This window comes from Coturnix japonica, chromosome Z (genome assembly GCF_054131305.1).
Source record: "Coturnix japonica strain WE chromosome Z, WE-NBRP24, whole genome shotgun sequence".
NCBI classification, from domain to species: Eukaryota; Metazoa; Chordata; class Aves; order Galliformes; family Phasianidae; genus Coturnix; species Coturnix japonica.
Genome location: NC_140702.1, coordinates 40,784,473 through 40,803,626, shown reverse-complemented (window position 1 = coordinate 40,803,626; position 19,154 = coordinate 40,784,473). Strand labels below are relative to the sequence as shown.

At 38.4% G+C, this 19,154-nt stretch overlaps 1 protein-coding gene across 19 annotated transcripts in view; it reads right to left on the bottom strand.

The window, feature by feature from the left end:
- Nucleotides 1–221: 221 nt before the first annotated feature.
- The window catches only part of TRPM3 (transient receptor potential cation channel subfamily M member 3), a 399,190-nt gene continuing 380,257 nt past the window's right edge, over nucleotides 222–19,154 (bottom strand). For all 19 annotated transcript variants that reach the window (XM_085529722.1, XM_085529723.1, XM_015849141.3 and 16 more), the window contains 4 exons: nucleotides 13,215–13,365; nucleotides 12,453–12,652; nucleotides 11,137–11,269; nucleotides 222–4,775 (listed from right to left, as the gene is read on the bottom strand). In XM_085529722.1, coding sequence (XP_085385848.1) covers nucleotides 3,326–4,775; nucleotides 11,137–11,269; nucleotides 12,453–12,652; nucleotides 13,215–13,365 — 1,934 coding nt within the window. In that variant the 3' untranslated portion in view covers nucleotides 222–3,325. The remainder of the gene's footprint in view (nucleotides 4,776–11,136; nucleotides 11,270–12,452; nucleotides 12,653–13,214; nucleotides 13,366–19,154) is intronic.

The following is a 19,154-nucleotide window of genomic DNA, read 5'->3' as shown; positions in this document are numbered from 1 at the left end:
TTTATCTTATAATCTTTTGCATAACATGCCAGTTCATCTTTCACACTACCACAACTCACCTGTCACAGCCCACAGTGGCTCATTAGAGGTTTATACAGCAGCTCATACAGACACGTAAGTGGAGCTCTACAGAAAAATGTGTGAAACACGCCAAACTTACACGCTGTGACCAGAAATGCATATTCCATATGTATGCTAATAATTGGAAAGTGGAACTTTAATGCTTGATGCAACATGTGCTAGTTTATTGAATGTTACAGATTTACAAACAAGACCTTATAACGTGATAATAAAATTGTCCTGTAACGTTCACTAATATTATCACATGTCACAACTATACTTGTTTATACATGGGAGATATGTATATATGTGTAGATATATATTTCATAAGCGCTAGCCTCTGATACAGAACATGTCATATGGCACATGCTATAGGTACATGGCATAATGGATGATAAGACTTTTTACTCTCACTAAATGTTCATAGTAACATTGGAAGTGGGAAATCTGGTCCCATTGCAAGGAATGGGTGTTTGACCACCAAACTGAGAAAGAAGCAGTTTGATGCAGTGTGCCAAAAGCAGGTGAAGATGAAATAACCTAACATCCATCATATTATATTCTACAGACACCACATCATAGAATAAATGGGAAACATTCAGGAAAAGTCTTTTAACATCTTGCAATCACACTTTTAACATCTGAATTTTTACATTTTATATATAATGGCAAATTTTAAGAGGTAAATAAAGTGTCCTGTTTCCTTTTTACCTGGAATGTGTGCTCCAGATCAATAAAGTGCTGTATCTTAAATATTTATACAGCTTCTGGGTTTGGCAAATTCCTTTACCCTGACATACTAAGCAATGAAGTCTACCCCAGAGGAGAGCCCTGTCCTTTGGACTACTTTGCTAATCACTACTGACAAATTTCTAATTAATCTGAAGTTCCTCTAGCGTAGGCCAATCATATGGTAGAGGTGGGAGAGTCCACAAATTATTTTAGAAGACATTCGTAAAAGTAACAAAGAAAACAGAGCGAGAAGATCCCCCTATACTCATCAAGGACAAATAGATTTGGAGAAGCCTTAGTGAAAGGCTGCTAACAGAAGTTGGCACATTTGAAGCAGATTGTTAAACACAAGTTCCTTTGTCCCTGGGCTTTTTGCTACTGTTCAACAATCAGCCTGTCACAAGCATGCTTCATAATGCACAGAAAGGTTTCTGACCTTCCTTGGTGTTGCCATGTGACCATAATGCTGCACATGGACTGCAAGGCAATTGCATAAACATGGTGTCTTGGTGGAGTCTAGTTCATTGAAAGCTTGGTCAAACAGAACAAAGAAACAAACACACTGGTGCAGGAAGTACGAAACACATTGTGCTTAGCATCTCCATGTTGCATTTCTTTATTTCACAAACTTTCCAACGTAGTGACTCAGTACGTAAAAATTTTCATCTTTGCCTCTTGTCTCGAGTTGGATGATTATTTTTATGTCTGGATTTGTTGCCTTTCAGACTTAACTCTCACGTGGTCCTTAGGGTCTCCCAGGGTGAGATCCTAGTGAGAAAATGCCAGCCTACATTTTCAAAGCTGCCTTAGAGATTTGGAAGATGATTCCCATTTAAATAAATGGGAAACATGTACCCTAGTTGCACGCGCTTTTATTTAATAATAAAATAGACCTGATTCTGCACAGGTTTTGGTCATCGTAGAGATGTTTTAATTTTTAATAGCAATAGCTTCAACTCCTTTGAAGCTTAAAAGTTGTCCCTTCATAAAGGATGTGAAATTTTGGTCCAGTTGCTGTTTATTGTTTTCTATGATTTTTCTACATCCTGTGTACCCTTTCCTCTCTGCTGACTCTGATAACTTCCCGTAACACCTCTGAAAATCCTGTTTGTGCTGTAGACCTTTGTAAATTAGGAAAGGTCAGTGGAGTTTCTATTAGCTACAAACAAACACCATAGGTATGCTATGGATCAGGTGTACTTTATTCTACTAAAATGTGTTTTCCATAATATGATGCTGAATGGTAGAAGTACACTTGTATCTAATGGCTTTGCTGTTAACAGACAACTCCAGTTTCACTTTGATTCTTTAACTTACCTTAAAACTATACATACTTTTCAGTGTTTTCCAGTATTCTGACAATAATGTTTTCCTTTAAGCAACTTCAGTCTAATTTAGTTAATCTGGATTAAGACCAGATAGATCTTGACAAATCTTATATGTTTGAAATGTTCAAATACAAATACGTGTCTTATTTAAAAAAGAAGAGAGAGAAAAAAAAAAAAGAAAAATAAAAAGGGGCATACTTTTAGGTGAGGGAATGACGTAAAAAATTGGCAGCTCAAATGGAACAGCAAGAAGAGCCTGGTGGCAACCCTGTGGGTAAGCTTCTCCAGCTTGTATAATTAATTAAACAGAGCAGTGAGAACCTGACAATATTACTGCACTCTGCTCTGATCATCCTGTTCTTATTGTACTATCACATCCTTTGATTTAGTGAGGCAACATATTGATGACAAGTGTCATAAAAAAATAAATATATACTATTCCGCTTAATTACATTCATCCTGAGCTTGCTCAGCTGTGCTAGACTCCAGAATGCCCGTTTCATCAGGAAATCACCTGATATTTCAACGTAAATTCTTCCTCCACTTATGATGCAGTACAAAAGGCATTTCTGTTCCCTTTCTGCTTTTGAAAATACAAACTGGTTTTTCTGTGGCACTAGAATGTGATACAAAAAGAGACAAGCAAACGTTATGGTTGTTATCTTGTTCATCTTCATTTATACAAGTGTAGGGTTGCAAGGTATTTGGGAGACTCTAGTTTTGTTCGCCACCTGTTCCCAGAGAAATAACAGATGCTTTTCACCAGTTATCAGAATGGTGAAACAGATGAAAAAGAAGCTATGACTGAAATTTTGGACATCTAATCTGTACACCTCTTTTTTGCAGGTTAATTCCTGTGTCCTAAGAACTTGTGAATAATAGATCTTAGGATGCCTTCCAATAGAAGGCAGATTTCTGAACTCAGTTATTACTTAAAACTTCCTGTAGGGGTCTTTTTATTCCTATTGTTTACTGAAGTCTCTGAAAAATTTTTCATCCCTCCCTTTTTCCTTAAGTGCAAATGTCAACTGGGTCAAGATGTAGTAACTCAGGAGGTGACGCTGAGACTGACTGTGCTCCCTTGACCGGTGGCTAATGCCAACTGGAGTTGACGTGGAATGTCAATACGAGGCATGGTAATTTTGCTAAGGAAAATGAACTGGAGAGCAGATGACCTTTTGACTGCCTGCAACATTTGTCTTGGCCTAGCTGTGCTTGCTTTCAAAGCTGCGGAATGCTCCTGTTCTTGATAGTCTCCTCATGGACAGGTTGTCCCCTCTGCTTTCTGGCCTTGAGGACTTACTCCTCTGGAAGGGGTTTCGCAGGCTTGTTGCATTTCGCTGTCTGTCAAGTTTATCACTGATGGAGTAGCTCTTCCGTGTGTGCTGTGCATACAGCATATTGGACTCCTCTGCAGAGTAGCTGTTAGCCCGCTCTATTTTTGGAAGCGGGATGCTATTGGTCAGAGTTCTTGTGGCATTGCTGTCTTGAGGAGATAAAGGAATCCCCTTCTTATCCTTGGCCTCAGTATCCTCATGATCAGAGCTTGGGTGGCTTAATTCTGCTTCTCTCTCTGGATGGCAGCATCCCAAGTCTTCCACCTTGACGCCGAGGCTTCCAGGGAAGCTGACCCTTTCTGCAATGGTCTGGGGAGCACTCACACACCTTGTGTCTATGCAGTCTGTAATACTTGTGTATTCTGCTGTTTTGACTGGGACGCCAAGGCTGCTGAAGTAGCTTCGAGATGGAGAGAACATAAAACTGTGAGATTTCACTATTGGTGTTTCCTCCAGAATAAATGGAGTTGTAGCCAGGTAACGACTGCTTTTAGATCGCTCTAAAGTGTGGTACAAGGGAGGGTCTGAATCCCAGGGGATTTGGCAGTCTGTGATTTGTGAATAGTCTGAAGAAAATGCTCTTGTTTCTATCCCGGATGTTTCCTCATAATCAAGACTCCTGCCAGAAATTTTTTCACCAGGTGCACTGCTAATATATGCACTGTTGGCTAAAATGGAAGAAGCTATGTGTGCTTGCAGGGCTACATCTCCAGTACCAAGAATATTTATGGAGCTATCAAGAGGTTCTGTGTCAGAATGCATTTCATCCATTGCAGAAACGTAGATGTCTATACAAGATGAAGGCCTTCTGGAGTCTGGGGCAATTGACAAAGTGCTGGTAGGGGCTAAGGGAACCTTTCCTTCTTTTGCTATTGAGTGGGAACTGCTAGCCCGGTGCAGGCTTGGAGATCTTTCCTTGAAAATGCTTTCAAACTTTTCTAACCCACATTTGTCCTTCATATTTGTTGCATAGAAAGAGTGGCTTCGCATGCGAGGTGTAATTGTAGGAGATGTCGGAGACATGGACTCCTCTCCTGTAGGATCTATGCTTTCTTGCAGCTTGAAAGTATTTCCTTCTTGACTATTGAAGCTACTCTGCCTCACAATGTAGGCTGCATCGGTACAGTCAGATGAAGTCCTGGATCGTATCTTGGTTGTCTCACCTCTTTCTATGCCAGTCAGTTTTTCTAGTGCTGTCACCATTCTCCCTATCATATCTTCCAGCTGAGCAAGTCTGATGTCAACAGTCTGCAGAGAGGCCTTCATGCAGTGCTCACGCTCATTTACTTCTTCTAGTCGCATGGCCATATTTTCCACCCTTAAAAAAGGGGAAAAATAAAATAGGTTAATTCCTACAAAGCAGTGATATTCAGCCAATAGGTCTTTGAAACAAGTGGAAATAAAATGAGTTAAAATTCAAAATCCTTCTACACCACCTTATGCACCCCAAATTCTGCTAAAAGACATTCAGCAGACAAATGGTACTGCTTGCTCAGGAAGCTCTTCCAGAGTGTCAACTGATCAGTCTGTTGCTTACTGATGCTAGCATAGAGGTGTGTTCTATCCAAAAGACAGACTGGGGCTGTTAGGGAAGCATTACTATGATTTTCTATACTGCTACAGCCTCTAATTAGGTTGTTACAAGAACTTACAGCAGATGCTACATGATACCACTCTCAGTTTTGCTACAGGCAGAACTATTGTGGTTAACTCCAAAATTAAATTACGGCACAGAAGATGGACAACATGTCACATTACTTTCCATGTACCCCCCAGACTGTACCAGCAACTGCCTGTGGACCAACAGTAACAGTTTCCTTGTTTTCTGATTCTTTTTTAGCTTAGATACACACAAGAAGTTGATCAGCTACTGTACAGAATGTAGGTAATATGTAGGCAAGAATGGAGTTAGTATGCAGGAGGTGAGCAACAATTAAACAAAATACAGGTGTACAGTTGGGTGCAAACACCAAGGTTATTCGATTCCTATGTTTATAATTCATGTAGTCTGTTAGCAATTCAGGGATTGAAATGACGGATTATGAAGTTATTTACTAGCTTACTATCAAAATATATAAATAAAAAACTATCTGATTGAATGTGTGATCCTAATTTAAACTACAGTATGACTTATCTACAGTCACTTTACAATGTTTTAAACTGTGAACTTAGAGTAAGCAAGTACTTTATGTTAGAAATAGCTGTATTTTCCCTCATATTATCAGTTATCTAAACTGTTCTTTTATGAAAAGTATACTCTTGAAATATTTATCAGCTAATAATTAAGTGCCTGACCACACATTCGGATTCCATAATAACTTCTTGATGATGATGACAAATATAACTTGACAGTTTTAGGGCTACCAGACATAGAAAACAATATGAGTAACCTTGTGGACTGAAGAACAGTATTTTTTTGGACATAGGGTAAGACTGCTAATATTTCTGAACAAGCCAAAGAGAGGTTTCTGGCTTACGTGGCCTGTTGTTTTCTATGGAGCTAATCACAGATTTGATCACATCAACAGTAACGGGAAATTTATCTAGGAATTTAGTGAGGTAAAGAGTACAGAAACAAAGGGTAATGACATATGTTCACTGATAGCTGAGAGGTTCCTACATGTATTTATTGGGATGAGGCCTAGCTATGCAATTTTTATTTATAAAAAGAGAGCTCAAGTGATAGTGATGTCCCTCAAACCCAAAGCTGTTAGCTGACTGTAGGCAATTTTTGTCGTATGTTTGACATATGTACACTCCCAGATCTTTCTAACAAATATGCATGCATTTAATCAAGGATACTCTTCTGTTAGTTTAATGCACAGTTCTTTAGTCATTCAGCACACTGAGCAGCAATATGCTCTGGGAATAATCCTACTGGAAATATGGTATGATCACATCATCCAAACACTAAGGGCATAAGAAGATACAGAGAAACACAGTCATAATCTGGACCTTAAGATGCTTTAATAAGTGAAATGTTCTATTGTTCTGTATTTGACAGCAGACAGTCAAAGCTGTTTCCTTCAGGAACAGCTTTGAATTAAAAGGCCATTTCAAAATAATAATGTTCAAGTTTTTCTTTAGAATTGTTTCTTCTTCTTTTTTATTTTTATTTTTATTTATTTATTTTTTTATTTTTATTTTTTCTGTGTGTATTGGAGATACAGAAACCTTTTGGCAAATCTCACAGTATCCAAGTATGATGCCACTATTGCACCTGTGCCTTTCCTTACAGCAAGATTTATCCAATGTATGAGAGGGTGCCAAGCTATCCTAGCAGATGGGCCTGAGAACAAAAAAAGAGGAGGCTACATCTAATTGTGTATCCAGTGTGTTTTTTTGAAGCTCATAAGTTTCTAATAGAAAACCAAACAGACTAGCCGAACATAATACTCAGTAACTGGGAAAAACACAAACTGACAGAGGTGTTACATCTTATGTGACCAACTTTTTTAATTATGATTTGGGAGATGATTGCTGGCATTCACTTTAGTTACAGTAATTTTTAACCTCTCTGCAACTATTCATTTATAATTTAATTGAAGCAGTGATTTAATGGGAGCAAGGTGCTCTTTTCAGAAGTAGACCTTTTAACTGAATTAGACCATTAACTGAATGCTAGAATTAGGTTCACAAGTCCCTTTGTAGACCTATGTCCATTTTTCAGATATCTTTTATGTCTTCAAAATCCTTTTCAGCTGCTGCAAAGGCTGCAGACATTGAAAGTCCCTTAAAGTGGGACTTAAAAGGTGATTGTAGAATGGTTTTCTCCTTCTGAATTCAGTTCTCAGGCTTCTAACAGAGTAATGATACTTGCCCTTATTTTTTTTTTTTTTTTGGTAAGGCATTACTTGTTTAAGTGGCAAGCCACTTTTCTCAGGCATGATGGTTTCAGCAGATTAAGGGTATTGAGTTGTCCTGGCTGCTTTCCCATCTGGAGCCTAAGATCTCTAAACTATGATTGCAAAGAGACATGGTGAGACTCACAGTCTTTCCTAGCCCAGCTTTGCACTTATGACCTGATCTCCTAGGAGCAGTATTGACCTTTTTATCAGTTCTGATCTGTTTTTGTGCATTTTGCTTTGCTATATCTGAAACCAGGGTGCCAGCTATGTCTTCATTCATGGATGCTGTTATTGTAATTGCACTGAGGACTACAAAGTACTAATAAGCTACAGTACTCAATACCATAGAATGCCAAAGATAACATCATAATGTCTACTCAAACCACTTTATATGATATTTAAATACTATTAGGATGAAAACTCTCTCCCTTTGGAGTCAACAAGGGGTCAAGTCTTGGCTATAAGGGAAAAATGCCTACCAAAGAGATTGTTTCTGGGGCTTTGTGCCAAATTAAGAAACACAGTTTGGTCATTTTGATCATATTACACATCAACTTGTTTCTGCGCTGGTCAAAAAGTGCCACTGAAAGTATCACAGTGATTAGTTTTCCATAGAAAACTGTGATTCTTCTGTAGCAGCAAAGTGAATCAGTCCAACTTTTCTTTCCTCTCTGGTCTCCAAAAGACTGCACTTATGATAAGTCTGTTAAAGGCATCACCTCAGAGCTTGGTACTGCTTCATATATTTTGTCATAATCTCTTCCACTGATGTGTCTTGTTAATCCAGAGCTACTTCCATGCATCCATGTAAGGTTTTGGATAGCAAGGAAGGACAAATGTCAAGAGTGGTTTCATGTTTTGATCTTGGAAAGTGAAGAAGTCAGGTAAATGCGGGATTCTGTGTGGTGACACCAGATCTGGATACCTTGGTGGTGGTCTTTGCAGTAAGAACGACAAGGTATTTGCTGAATCCACACAGATCCAACAGGATGTCAGGGTGGATGGTTCCAAGGTGAGAATATAAAATGTTGCATGTTTTAGGTGGCAAGGTACTGTGATCCTTACTGAGTACAACTACAGAGACTGTAGCTGAAATTGCTTATTTGCATCCAGTCCACTGCAGCAAGAAAAAATGTGTCTTCTTTCATTTTCCTGGGCTCCTCCTTGTCTCTGAGGCCTATACAGGCTGATCTTCAAGGCAAGACTATTCCTGTCCCCTTTTCCTCTAGCTCCTTAATCCTTCTTTCAGGCTTACTGGTCTTTGCATACACAGCATGCAGCTGCTCTTCCTTCAGGTAGCCCTCAAGGCATGCTGGCAGATCCAGCTGCAGGTAGAAGCTGCTGAAGGGAATGCTGAAAATATTCCTGGGAGCTAAATGTATCACAGATGCCTGGAGGAGAGGGAAGGCTGTGAGTAGTCCGAGTACAGATATGTAACTCAGGCATTATCCCAGTTCCTATTTCTCCTCCAGCCTAACTGCATCCTCAGCTTCCTATAAAAGGAAGTGCAGAAAAAAACACCACACAGCTTCTCAGGGTGTTCTGGCTCAATTTTACAGCATGTAAAGTTGAGTTAATTGGCTAGCTAACTAGGCTGACCATCTCATGACTATAACGTAGGTACTGTGTTTGGTCTAATACTATAGGCTAAAGACAGGACACTGAAACAGAAACTGTAGACTGCACATTCTGTCTCTTTTTTTTTTTCCTTCTTTTGCTTCATATCTTGTTAATTGTACAAATACATCTCTATGCAGAAGCTATAAGGCTGTATTTTAAATGTTTGAATGTTCAGTAAGTTGGGAAATGTTTCTTTTTTTAGATTCAAAACATTTTAAGGGATACATGGTCAACCATAATTACAGGCAAAATACCAAATCTGTGAGCCTGGTTCTTAAAATGTATGTAATTTAAGACACTTTAAAAAAAAAGAAATTCTCTTTGAATCTCACATGCTGGTCTTCATTTAGGACTCATAATCATGAACTCTTCTCTAGAATGAGGTAGTTAAAAACATTTTGTTTGAAGTAAAGGGAAGCACTCCTTTTCTGTAGTAAAACAGGAACAAAACGAAGTGCATAGACAGCCTGTTATATGTTCATTTTCCAGTACTAAGAGCACTTGCCTAATGTAGAGGAGGTCCCAGGCTACTAGTTACTTACAGAGGCTTCAAACATACCTTGTATTTCTTAGGTCACCAAAAGTGAAGCTATGGCTGAAGAGAGTTTTGAATATGCATTTACCATGTTCAGATTAGTTCTTTTATTTCTGGTCTATCAGAGCACAAGAACCTCAAACCACAGATCAGTTTAGTTCACTGTCTTTCTCTGGTGCATATGTAATTTTTCTCCTTTACATTCTCCAGTCTCCAGCCATTTTCAGCTTAGATCTGTGTAGCCCTTGCATCATTTCTCTTACAGAGGTTTGTCTAGTCTACATTTTAATCAGTGAAGACTTTTAACTGACATTATCATTTTCTTTCAGATCCCATCATTTTCAGTCTGTTCTATTATTTACTGCATGAAAAAAATCACCTGTTTTTATTTATTTTGAACCGTCTCTGCTAGATTAATCTGTTGCTCTCCTATTTCTTGTTCTTGGACAGTCAGCAATTGATTTCTGCTTACCATCTCCTTGCACTCAGAGCTGCGTAGATCTTTATCAAATCATTTCTGATTTGTCTCTTCAAGATAGAATGCTGTTGGATTGCTTGAACATTCTTTGTAAGGAAGCCATTCCATGCTTTACCACACTTTCTGTCTAATACCTTTCCCTAAAATATGAGTCTTGAGAGTGCCATTTTCAGGAATGCATAAATTTATATTCTGATTCCAGCAGAATTCATTCTTCTTTAATCTGGGTGATTATATTTGTTCTTCCTACTCTGGGATTTATTTAAAAAACAAATTAAAATTATACTTTTTTTTTTTTTTTTTTTTCATACTTCAGGCACAGCTGCATGAGGAGTTGTATTAGAAGATTACAGGTAAGCAGAAGAGTGTTAAAGCTATGTAATAAATTACAAAGACTACTTGCCTGATCACATTTAGCTGCATTCAGGATAAAATATAGTATTCAGAGTACAGAGTATTCAGTAGTTCTCAAATTTCCTGAATATCTGACAGAATATTACCCTAGAATATTTATTGGCAACAGTGCCATGCATCAAACAACTAAATCTGTCTTCAAAATTTAGCTCTGTTGCTTAGCTGCTATATGACAAAAGGATGTAAACACTATAGGAGATTAACAGATTCATGCATTTTAGGAGTGTTGAAGACTGCCAACTTTCAATAAACTCATCTATTTTATTAGTCTGGTGTAGGTGAAATGTCTAGTTCCTCTGAAATTGATGGCAAGATATCTGTTTCTCTCAAAGGAACCAATTAGCCCAGCAAGGCTACCCTGAAACAAGGCTCCTTCACTATCTAAGGGAGTAGCAGGTTGGTATCTCAGTGGCTATCTATAGTTTTCATTGAGGAACACTCATTTACCCTTCCACTGTGTTCTGACCACTTGTGTCCTTAAATTCTGCTTTGTAAACTGAAATGGAGGGACTCACACTTGTCACACTATTATATTTCCATATAATTACAGCTGGTTAAATGTCTTGAAGTCTTCAAAATGTTGAGGTACCTTTCCTTTGGTGAAGAAGAAATAAATAAATAAATAAATAGAGAGAAAATTTCCCCACCTTGTATCATTGTATTTTTTAGTTCAGGTTTATTAAAAACTACCTCAAATGTTTCCCTTTAAAAGAAAAAGAAAGGGTGAGAGTGGCAATCGAAAAATATTTCTAGATCAATATATGGGAGAACAAACAAAGTGCACCTTTCTGAAGTGACACGGATTCTTTCATCATTGGAAGAATTGAATCTATCATCCTTTTCTCTAAAATATTCTTCTATGCATTGCTCTTCAAAATCGTGGACTTTTTTCAGTTCATCCTCGGTTATGAAAAGTTCTGTGGAAACAATGGAAAAGAAATGAATTTGGAAAAACACAAACGTGAAATTCAGGACACTCTTCTCACTGAAGAAACCTTCATTATGTTTTCAAAAGTGGGTTTCAAATGTATCTGGTATTTTAGTATGAAAGCAGAGAGATGCAGCTGATTACCAGACTGGTGGCTTAGATTACATATGCTTCTGGAGACAGCAAGTCTTAAGCAGACAAACACTTTGAGAACCTAAGCATGTTTTGGTTGCATGAGATTTAAACACAGCTGTTGGTACAGACCAGGAGACATAGTGGGAGCCAGACTCCACCTGTAAGCTAATAAAAATTTAATAAAATCAGAAGACCTGCTTGGAAAAGAATATGAGGATACAGAGGGTCTGCTTGATGCAGCAAAAGGTGAAATCTGCATGCAACAGCAAAAGCTATGTCACACACTGTGATGTGAATGGGAGGAGAGCAGTCTGGTTGCGCATGAAGCTCCAGTGCCATCACAAGGCTCCAGCTACACTCTTGCAAAGAAGTGGGCTGTGGCATGGGCTAAAGTTGGGAAGAGGTGCACATCCCCCAGCTCCCTACTTCTGTCATCTACACTGGGGGAGGCGTATATCTTCTACTTTTAAGAACTAGATAGGGAAGAAAGGTGAAAGTGTTATCACAATAATCTGACAGGCTTTCCATCATGTTTATGGGAGTTCTTATTAAAGTGTCTAGAGAAACCACTCCTCCAGTTTGAATCAATGTCAAGGAGAGAACACATGTCTATAAATTAACTATTCCTCACTATCTCTCATTTCATCTAGGCAAAAAGTGTGTTGAGGGGACATAGGTGCTGTTTACTCAGAAAAATAGGAATGTTATCTCTGTATTTTTGACAATAAGATGAAGGATCCAGAAGTATAAAGAACTAGAAGAGGTATTCCAGCAGTAACAGACCTACAGCAGTAGCAAAACAAAACTCATTACTGTGAAGCAACCCAAAAAGTCCGGGGACAGCACCACCTCATTAATGCTGTGAGGAGAACTAAGAGTTAGGTAATGCAAGTAAAATGAACTGAATTAGATAGGAACTTGCATTTACTAGTTCTCTGCTGAGAAGGTTATCACAGTGCTGGGCTTAACCCTCATTCACATCAAACACTAGATACTGAGCAGGGCAATGGAATGTCTGTAAATTGTTGAAAGCTTACTTAATCCGTAGTCTCTCTCATCCGGGTCAGTTTCGTGTTTCCGCCATCTACAGCACAGGTGCTGGAATATCATAGTCATATGGCTGAAAATGATCAGAGGTGGTGGGAGAACTGGCCTTTCATGAAATGTCATGATTAGCTGATACCTTTGAAACTTCCATACTTGGTTGGATATAGATTTGACTTCAAAAAATGTATTGCTAGAAGGCAAGAAGAGGAAAACAACATCAGATTGAAGCATTTTTGGGTACTTTGCCAAAAATGAAATGACAGCACCCTAATTATACACATTTCACTAGCAGTGGCAAATGTTTCCTTGTCATGCAGAAAAAGGAAGAACAAAAGAAAAGGGCTAAATAAGTTTGTTCTTCAGTAAAGCACAGTGGCAATCAATCATTTCAGAATTATATTACTACTGTTCATTCTTACTCAGTGCAACCACTTAGTCCTATGACAACAAAATGAGAGGAAAATATTTTTATTCTCATTTTCTATATTGGGAGTGAGTGATGCCATTGCTGAACTTAACATATTTGGCTTTTCTGCTCTCGCTCTCATCAGGTGTCTGTCCTTGGAAATGAGACAATGTGAAAAACTTGGCATTTCCCTCATTCCCTGGAGACAAGCTACTACTTTATACCTTCTAACTCTCATATCTTCTGAAAAATGGCTCTTATTAGAGTCAGAAGCTCAGCTGCTTTCTAGCACCACAAATAATGCCCCAGCCCTCCCCAGATCCATTCTTTGCAATGTGTCACTCACTTGAAAACAGCAATCAGGAGGTTCACTAACAGGATGTTTGCAACCAAGAGGTAACAAGCCATGATGGCAGGAACGATCCATGCTCCTGTCTTGCAAGGAGGCAGCTGGATTATCTTGCCATCTTCTCGAGTTTCATTTTGACCACAAGGAGCTGGGAACGAAAATGCAAAAGAGCAAAATAGGAATGAATCTTATTTTTTTCACTGCTTTATACAGAAATATTTAAATATTTATGAAGGTCTGCCTGCCAAAGCAATATCTTCTAAACAGTGGCATCGATGCTCCCCCCAAGAAATTTGCACTTGCTATAGGTGGTGGTGATCACATGCTTGTCAAATTTATCACAGATTTTACAAGCTGAAGTTTTTGATGTTGTGTGTTATCTATCTGCCATGAATATCAAGATATTCCTCTCTGAAATTTCAGGACATTCGTCTTTGTGAGTAAGCTGCCTGTTCCATATAGCTAAAATATCTTAGAACTCTGTAGTAATTTGTGGCTGTGCCAATGAAATGAAATGATCAAAATGCTTAATCTTTTAAAAAGCTAGTTTTTTTTTAATGGTGAAAATTTATTATTTTTTGTAATTTTTTATTTTTCTTTCAATAGAGATCTGAAAATCAGTGTAAAGAAAAAAGAAATACATGAAAAAAAAACCAAAACATATACTCCTGTGGGCTCACTGCTCAGAGCCTCTCTGGGAAGTATTCATAATGGCTGTTTGCAAATATGGACTTTTGACTGCATTCCTAATATATAGTTTTAACCACACTCCTAGAAACTGAGGGGGAAATTATGAAGTCTTTACTGTGCACGGTAATGGGACATGTAGGCAGCTGAGTTGCCACCTGTTTCTCCCCCAGATGTTTTGGAACCAAAAAGACCTCCTTATTGTGTTTTAGAACAGAAGCAAAGAGGAAGAAAATATTATGAAATGCTTTTCTTTTTTTTTTTATTTTTGTTTGTTTGCCTTTGTGATCTGGTGGAAGATCTGCATAACTACACTTGGAAGTGTGGGTTCAGCTTACCATTTCCTAGCTTCATGCTGCCCTAATGGTCCTTAGTACTTTTTAAATTAGCTTTTTAAGAAAAAAAATCAAAGAAGTAGTTTACAAGCACAACCATCTTAGTTGAATTTGCTCAGTGCTGTGGCTAGCTTCTCCTTGTCCACTTCCCGCTGACTTAATGGACAACAAACTTGCAAATGCTGTATGTTTTGTGAAATCTCATCCCATGTCGAAACATCTATGATATCCGACATCAAATATTTTAATCAAAACAGTCCTTCTGACCTTGATTTAAGGAGCATGAGACTCTGTTGTGGGTGACTGTACTGGCAATCATATGATATCATATTTGAGAGATGGGTGCTTGGTTTTGGGCACACAGATGTTGTGTTAGCAATACAGCACTATAGGACAGAAGGGTACATTCTCCTTTAGGTATCAGCTATCTCCACACTCCTTTTGTGACTATTCTACTCACAAACAACAACAACAACATCAAAAACAAAGAAATGGCAAACCCAAGGACTTTTGCAAGCATTTTTGCTCTGGAGCTACATTATCTCTAGAGCTTCTTCCTTATAGAAATATGTTTTATTACTGGAGCAGTGTGAATGTAAGTAATTCATTATTTCTTGGAAAATATCACACTGCAGGTCTTTTAATTTTGTTTGTGCTTCCTGCTCTGCTCCAACCAGTGTCTTCCAGACAGGGAACCTCCAGAGAGAGTTCTGCAGGGACTACAGAGATGATGAAGTGCCTGAAGTATCGTATGAGGAAAGCTGGAGTAACATGCATCTGCTGTTCTGGAGAAAAGAAGACTGTGAGAGGATCTTATCCATGATGATACATGTCTAAACAGTGGATGTCACATGGATGGAGCCAGGCTCTTTTCAATGCTGCTCAGCAAAAGGACATGACACACACAGGAAGTTCCCTGTAAATACGAGGAAGAACTTTACAATAAGAGTGACAGATCTCTGGAACAGGCCGTCCAGAGAGGCTGTGGGGTCTCCTCAGGAGATATTCAAAACCCACATGGATGATTTCCAGAGCCACTTGCTTTAGAGAACCTGCTTTAGCAGGGGGTTGAACATTAATCTCTAGAGGCCCCTTCCAATGCCTGTGATTCTTTTGATTCATTTAGGCATACAAAATACTGCTAGATTTCTTGGGTTCATTCAGCCTTCATCCAACAGAAATTGGGATAACTGACATGGTATTGGCACTCAACATGAGGCATTTCTGTTCATGTGGAAACATTAGCTCACACGTTGATTCAGAGCCACAAAGGCCAACATGATACAGTAATACAGTACCCCAACCTGTCAATGATTTTATCAGGAACGCAACAATCACTTTAGAAGTTGATGAAACCTATTGTCTTTCCATATGCTAAATCAGAGAACAAATAGTGTCTTTCATAGTGATGAGAGAATATTCTGAAAAGCATATTTTAAATTTTAGATCAAAGGTTTAAAAATCTCAGCCTAAAGTCCAGATATATTTTATTACTCCAAATTTCTATTATATATATATATTCATCTGTAAAACTCTCCACAGCTATTAAGACAGAAATTATTTATCCAACTTGTCCCACACTGGGGTTTCAGGATGCCACTAATGCATCCCTGTTAGTTTATACCACACAGCGATGGCCACAATAGACTTTCTACACAGACAAGCCTTTATCATCTTTTCTGTTCATTGATCAGTGTTCGGCTTATTCCATGGGTTTGTAATAATTTTCTCTCTTGTCAGTTCTGTTGGAGAAACATTTGCAACAGCAAATGCTAATCTCATGCCTTACTTCAAGGAGATCTGAGCTGACACTCAATCTTCAAATCTTAGCTGCATAAGAAAATGTATGATGCACGTCCAAAATGCTGAAGCCTGTGTTCTAATGCAAGAACTGAAATGAACACCTTACTTCATCTTTAAATTATAGCATTAATTATAAAGGACAGTTTTCCCACCATTAAAGAAAGTGTTAAAAACAAATATTCCCAGAAAACAAGAAGTAGAAGTTTCTCCCTTTGTTAGGAGAGGAACCTGGCAGGTGGCAAAGAGAATGATATTCTTTTTTGATAATGAAGATGCTTGTTTACATTTAAGAAATTAGAATTCCACTTGATGAGTTTGTGTTTTGAGAAATGCAAGATTTTTATAGTATGCGCAATAACATATCGTAATGACAAACTTCTTCAAAGAATGGTTTTAATATGTATGGAAATACATTCCTGTCTTTTTGCATAATAGCCCTACTCTAGCAAAAAAAAAAAAAACCACAACAAAACAAACCAACAAAACAACAACAACAAAAAACAAACCAAACCAAAACAAAAAACCAAAAAATGTTGAGTACTTAACTCTGGTAAAATGGTTTATTAAAAGAAACTCTGCTAGTATAACTACATACATGCTCCAGGTAACTGAAAGCCCCAAGCAGACTGATACCTACAGGGCATGGATGTAGGTAGGCCACTATGCTCTGATATCAGGCTTCAGAAAAAAATGGCAACTGGCTGGAATTTTAACTTCAGTTCCATGTATTAGATTCACCCAGCTTTCAAATACTGCACCCTGACATCTGTGGTTTTACATAATTTCTGTATCTTTTGTTTCCCATTTCATAGTCTGCCCCTATGCTTATTTTTCCTTCCTGGCTCCTCTTTACAGTTTCCTGTGTCAGCCTTTCCTGCTACATACCTAACCCTTCCTCTTTCCTGGCCAGCAGACTGGTGCAAAGCAAAAAGCAGCTGCCCATATATCTGTGTACTTCAGACATCAGAAATAGTAAAGCTTGGGAAGGATTTGCTTCCCTGGTGTAATCACTCTCACCACATGGGCACTGTGGTGTGGTTTGTGTGTTGGGCGGAGGGCTTGAGCAACAACACTCGCAAATTTTTGTGGCATGACTCTTTCCCCAGCTGCAGCCTTCCGAAGTGGTAGTGGTAAATAATGGAGAGAGGAAAGTGTGTAACTGAACAGTTCTTGTACCAAATAGCTTTTTACCTTTGATGGAAACTTTTCACATAAAAACAGATGCCACTTTCACAGTGGAATTTCAGTTTGAAATCACAGAAACTTCTGAATGGGTTAATATGACCACAGTTCTTCAGAATACAGAAACCAGTAAGTGCAAATAACAAATTAACCCCTGCCAATTTTATTTCTATTTTTAAAAGTCTGGGCATTTTAAATGTGCTTTCATCATCCTTCTTATAAGTAGATAGATCCTTCAAATTTTGATATGCATGAACCCAAAGGATGTGAAAGCATTTTATAATTTTTTATTCAAATATCTAAGCTAGCTTACTAGCTTGCCAAGTCAGTAAATGCTGAAAAAAGGCTATGTGAGCTGCCCAGGACTCTCCAGCTCTTCACTGGCAGACAAAATAGTGAACTCTGGGAACTCTGAATTTCATATCGTTACTCTCTTTGTCAGCATCCAGGGAACTGTAAAGTGTCTCATTATTTCAAGAAAGTCACTTTAACTATGGCACTGTGACCTTATAAATTGCTTCTTGCTTTCAGCCACATTGCAATGACACCAAAACATCTCTCCTATCTCATGGTATTTTGATTATAATGTATAGTAAATCTCTTTACTCTTCTTGCTCTCTCTTGTGCATTCTCCCTCCTACTCCCTGCATTGAAACATCCAAACAAATGGAACCTCAGAGGAGTGCTAGGAAGGGGAAGACTGTTGCAGCTCAGGCCAGAGAGACTCTCAAAATGGTGTGTAGGCTGTACAAAATATTATCCTCTGCCTTTGTCTAAGAAGGCTAAAAATATTGCCTGTGCTGCAGAGTCTCAACACAGAGGAATAAAGAAAAGAAAAAAAAAAAAGCATGATTTATTCCGTTTGCACAAAGCTGCTCTGATACTTCTAATTCCAGAATGATCCACGCAAATGACAACTCTTACACAAAGCTCCTGCAGAGAGAAACAAAGGATGGAACTTTAAAGATTGTATAGAATTTAGTATAAAATTCTCATTTATGGTAAAATACCTTTGAGAACTGAAATTCTAGGAGTCTATGAAATGTAGGAAATTTAAATAAATGTCTTTCATATTAATTATATTTTCCCCTCAAGTTCAAGATCAGTTGAAACCTATGCATAATAATGTGTCTTTCATATTCTACTAAAACAGTGGCATTCTGGTTACTTGGCACTGCTCCAATACAAGCAAGAAGGAAAGGGAAGCCCCATCTTATCTTCAAATATATGAGTTTTTTCAATGAGGCACATGGGACAAACACAAGTCAGACTGATCCTCACATTCCAGATGGCACTTGAAATGCCATCAGCTGGAAAGAAAATCCAGATGCAAATCTGACATGAGACAACAGGCACATCTGAAGGAGAACCCAAAACCCCAAGAGAGAAAAATCTAACCTGAATCCAGCCTGGCTAACAACACGCTTAGTTGCTACACATTCTGAATATAAGAAAATGTGTAGTCTACTGCTGATTTTCTCCAGGTGCCCCATTTCTCATGTTGCCATTTCTGTTATCAATGTTTTCTTTGATGCAAACTCACTCCCTGCTGTAATATTTTACTCTTCAGTATTTCTATCTGATTCTGTTATTCTGCATGGGCAGACAGAGTGACAAAGTGAAAACAGAGTCCTTTGACTGTGATGACAATGTCCAGAAGTTTTTGGTTACCGTTGACAGCAAAATGACTAAGTGAGGCAAATGGAGGGTGAGATTTTACAGCATTTGTGGGTTTTCTCCTGCACAGGTATTCGCAGAATCATCAGGATCCCATGGGGCAGCACAGTAGTGTGCCTCACCAAGAAGACAGCCTAAAAGTGAGACAGCCACACAATTCCAGGAGCCATCACCATTTCCTGATTCAGACCCCCTCTCCCACCCTGAGCTAATACGGCTGTGATGAACTTTCAGTCTAAGAGGAAAAGAGGAA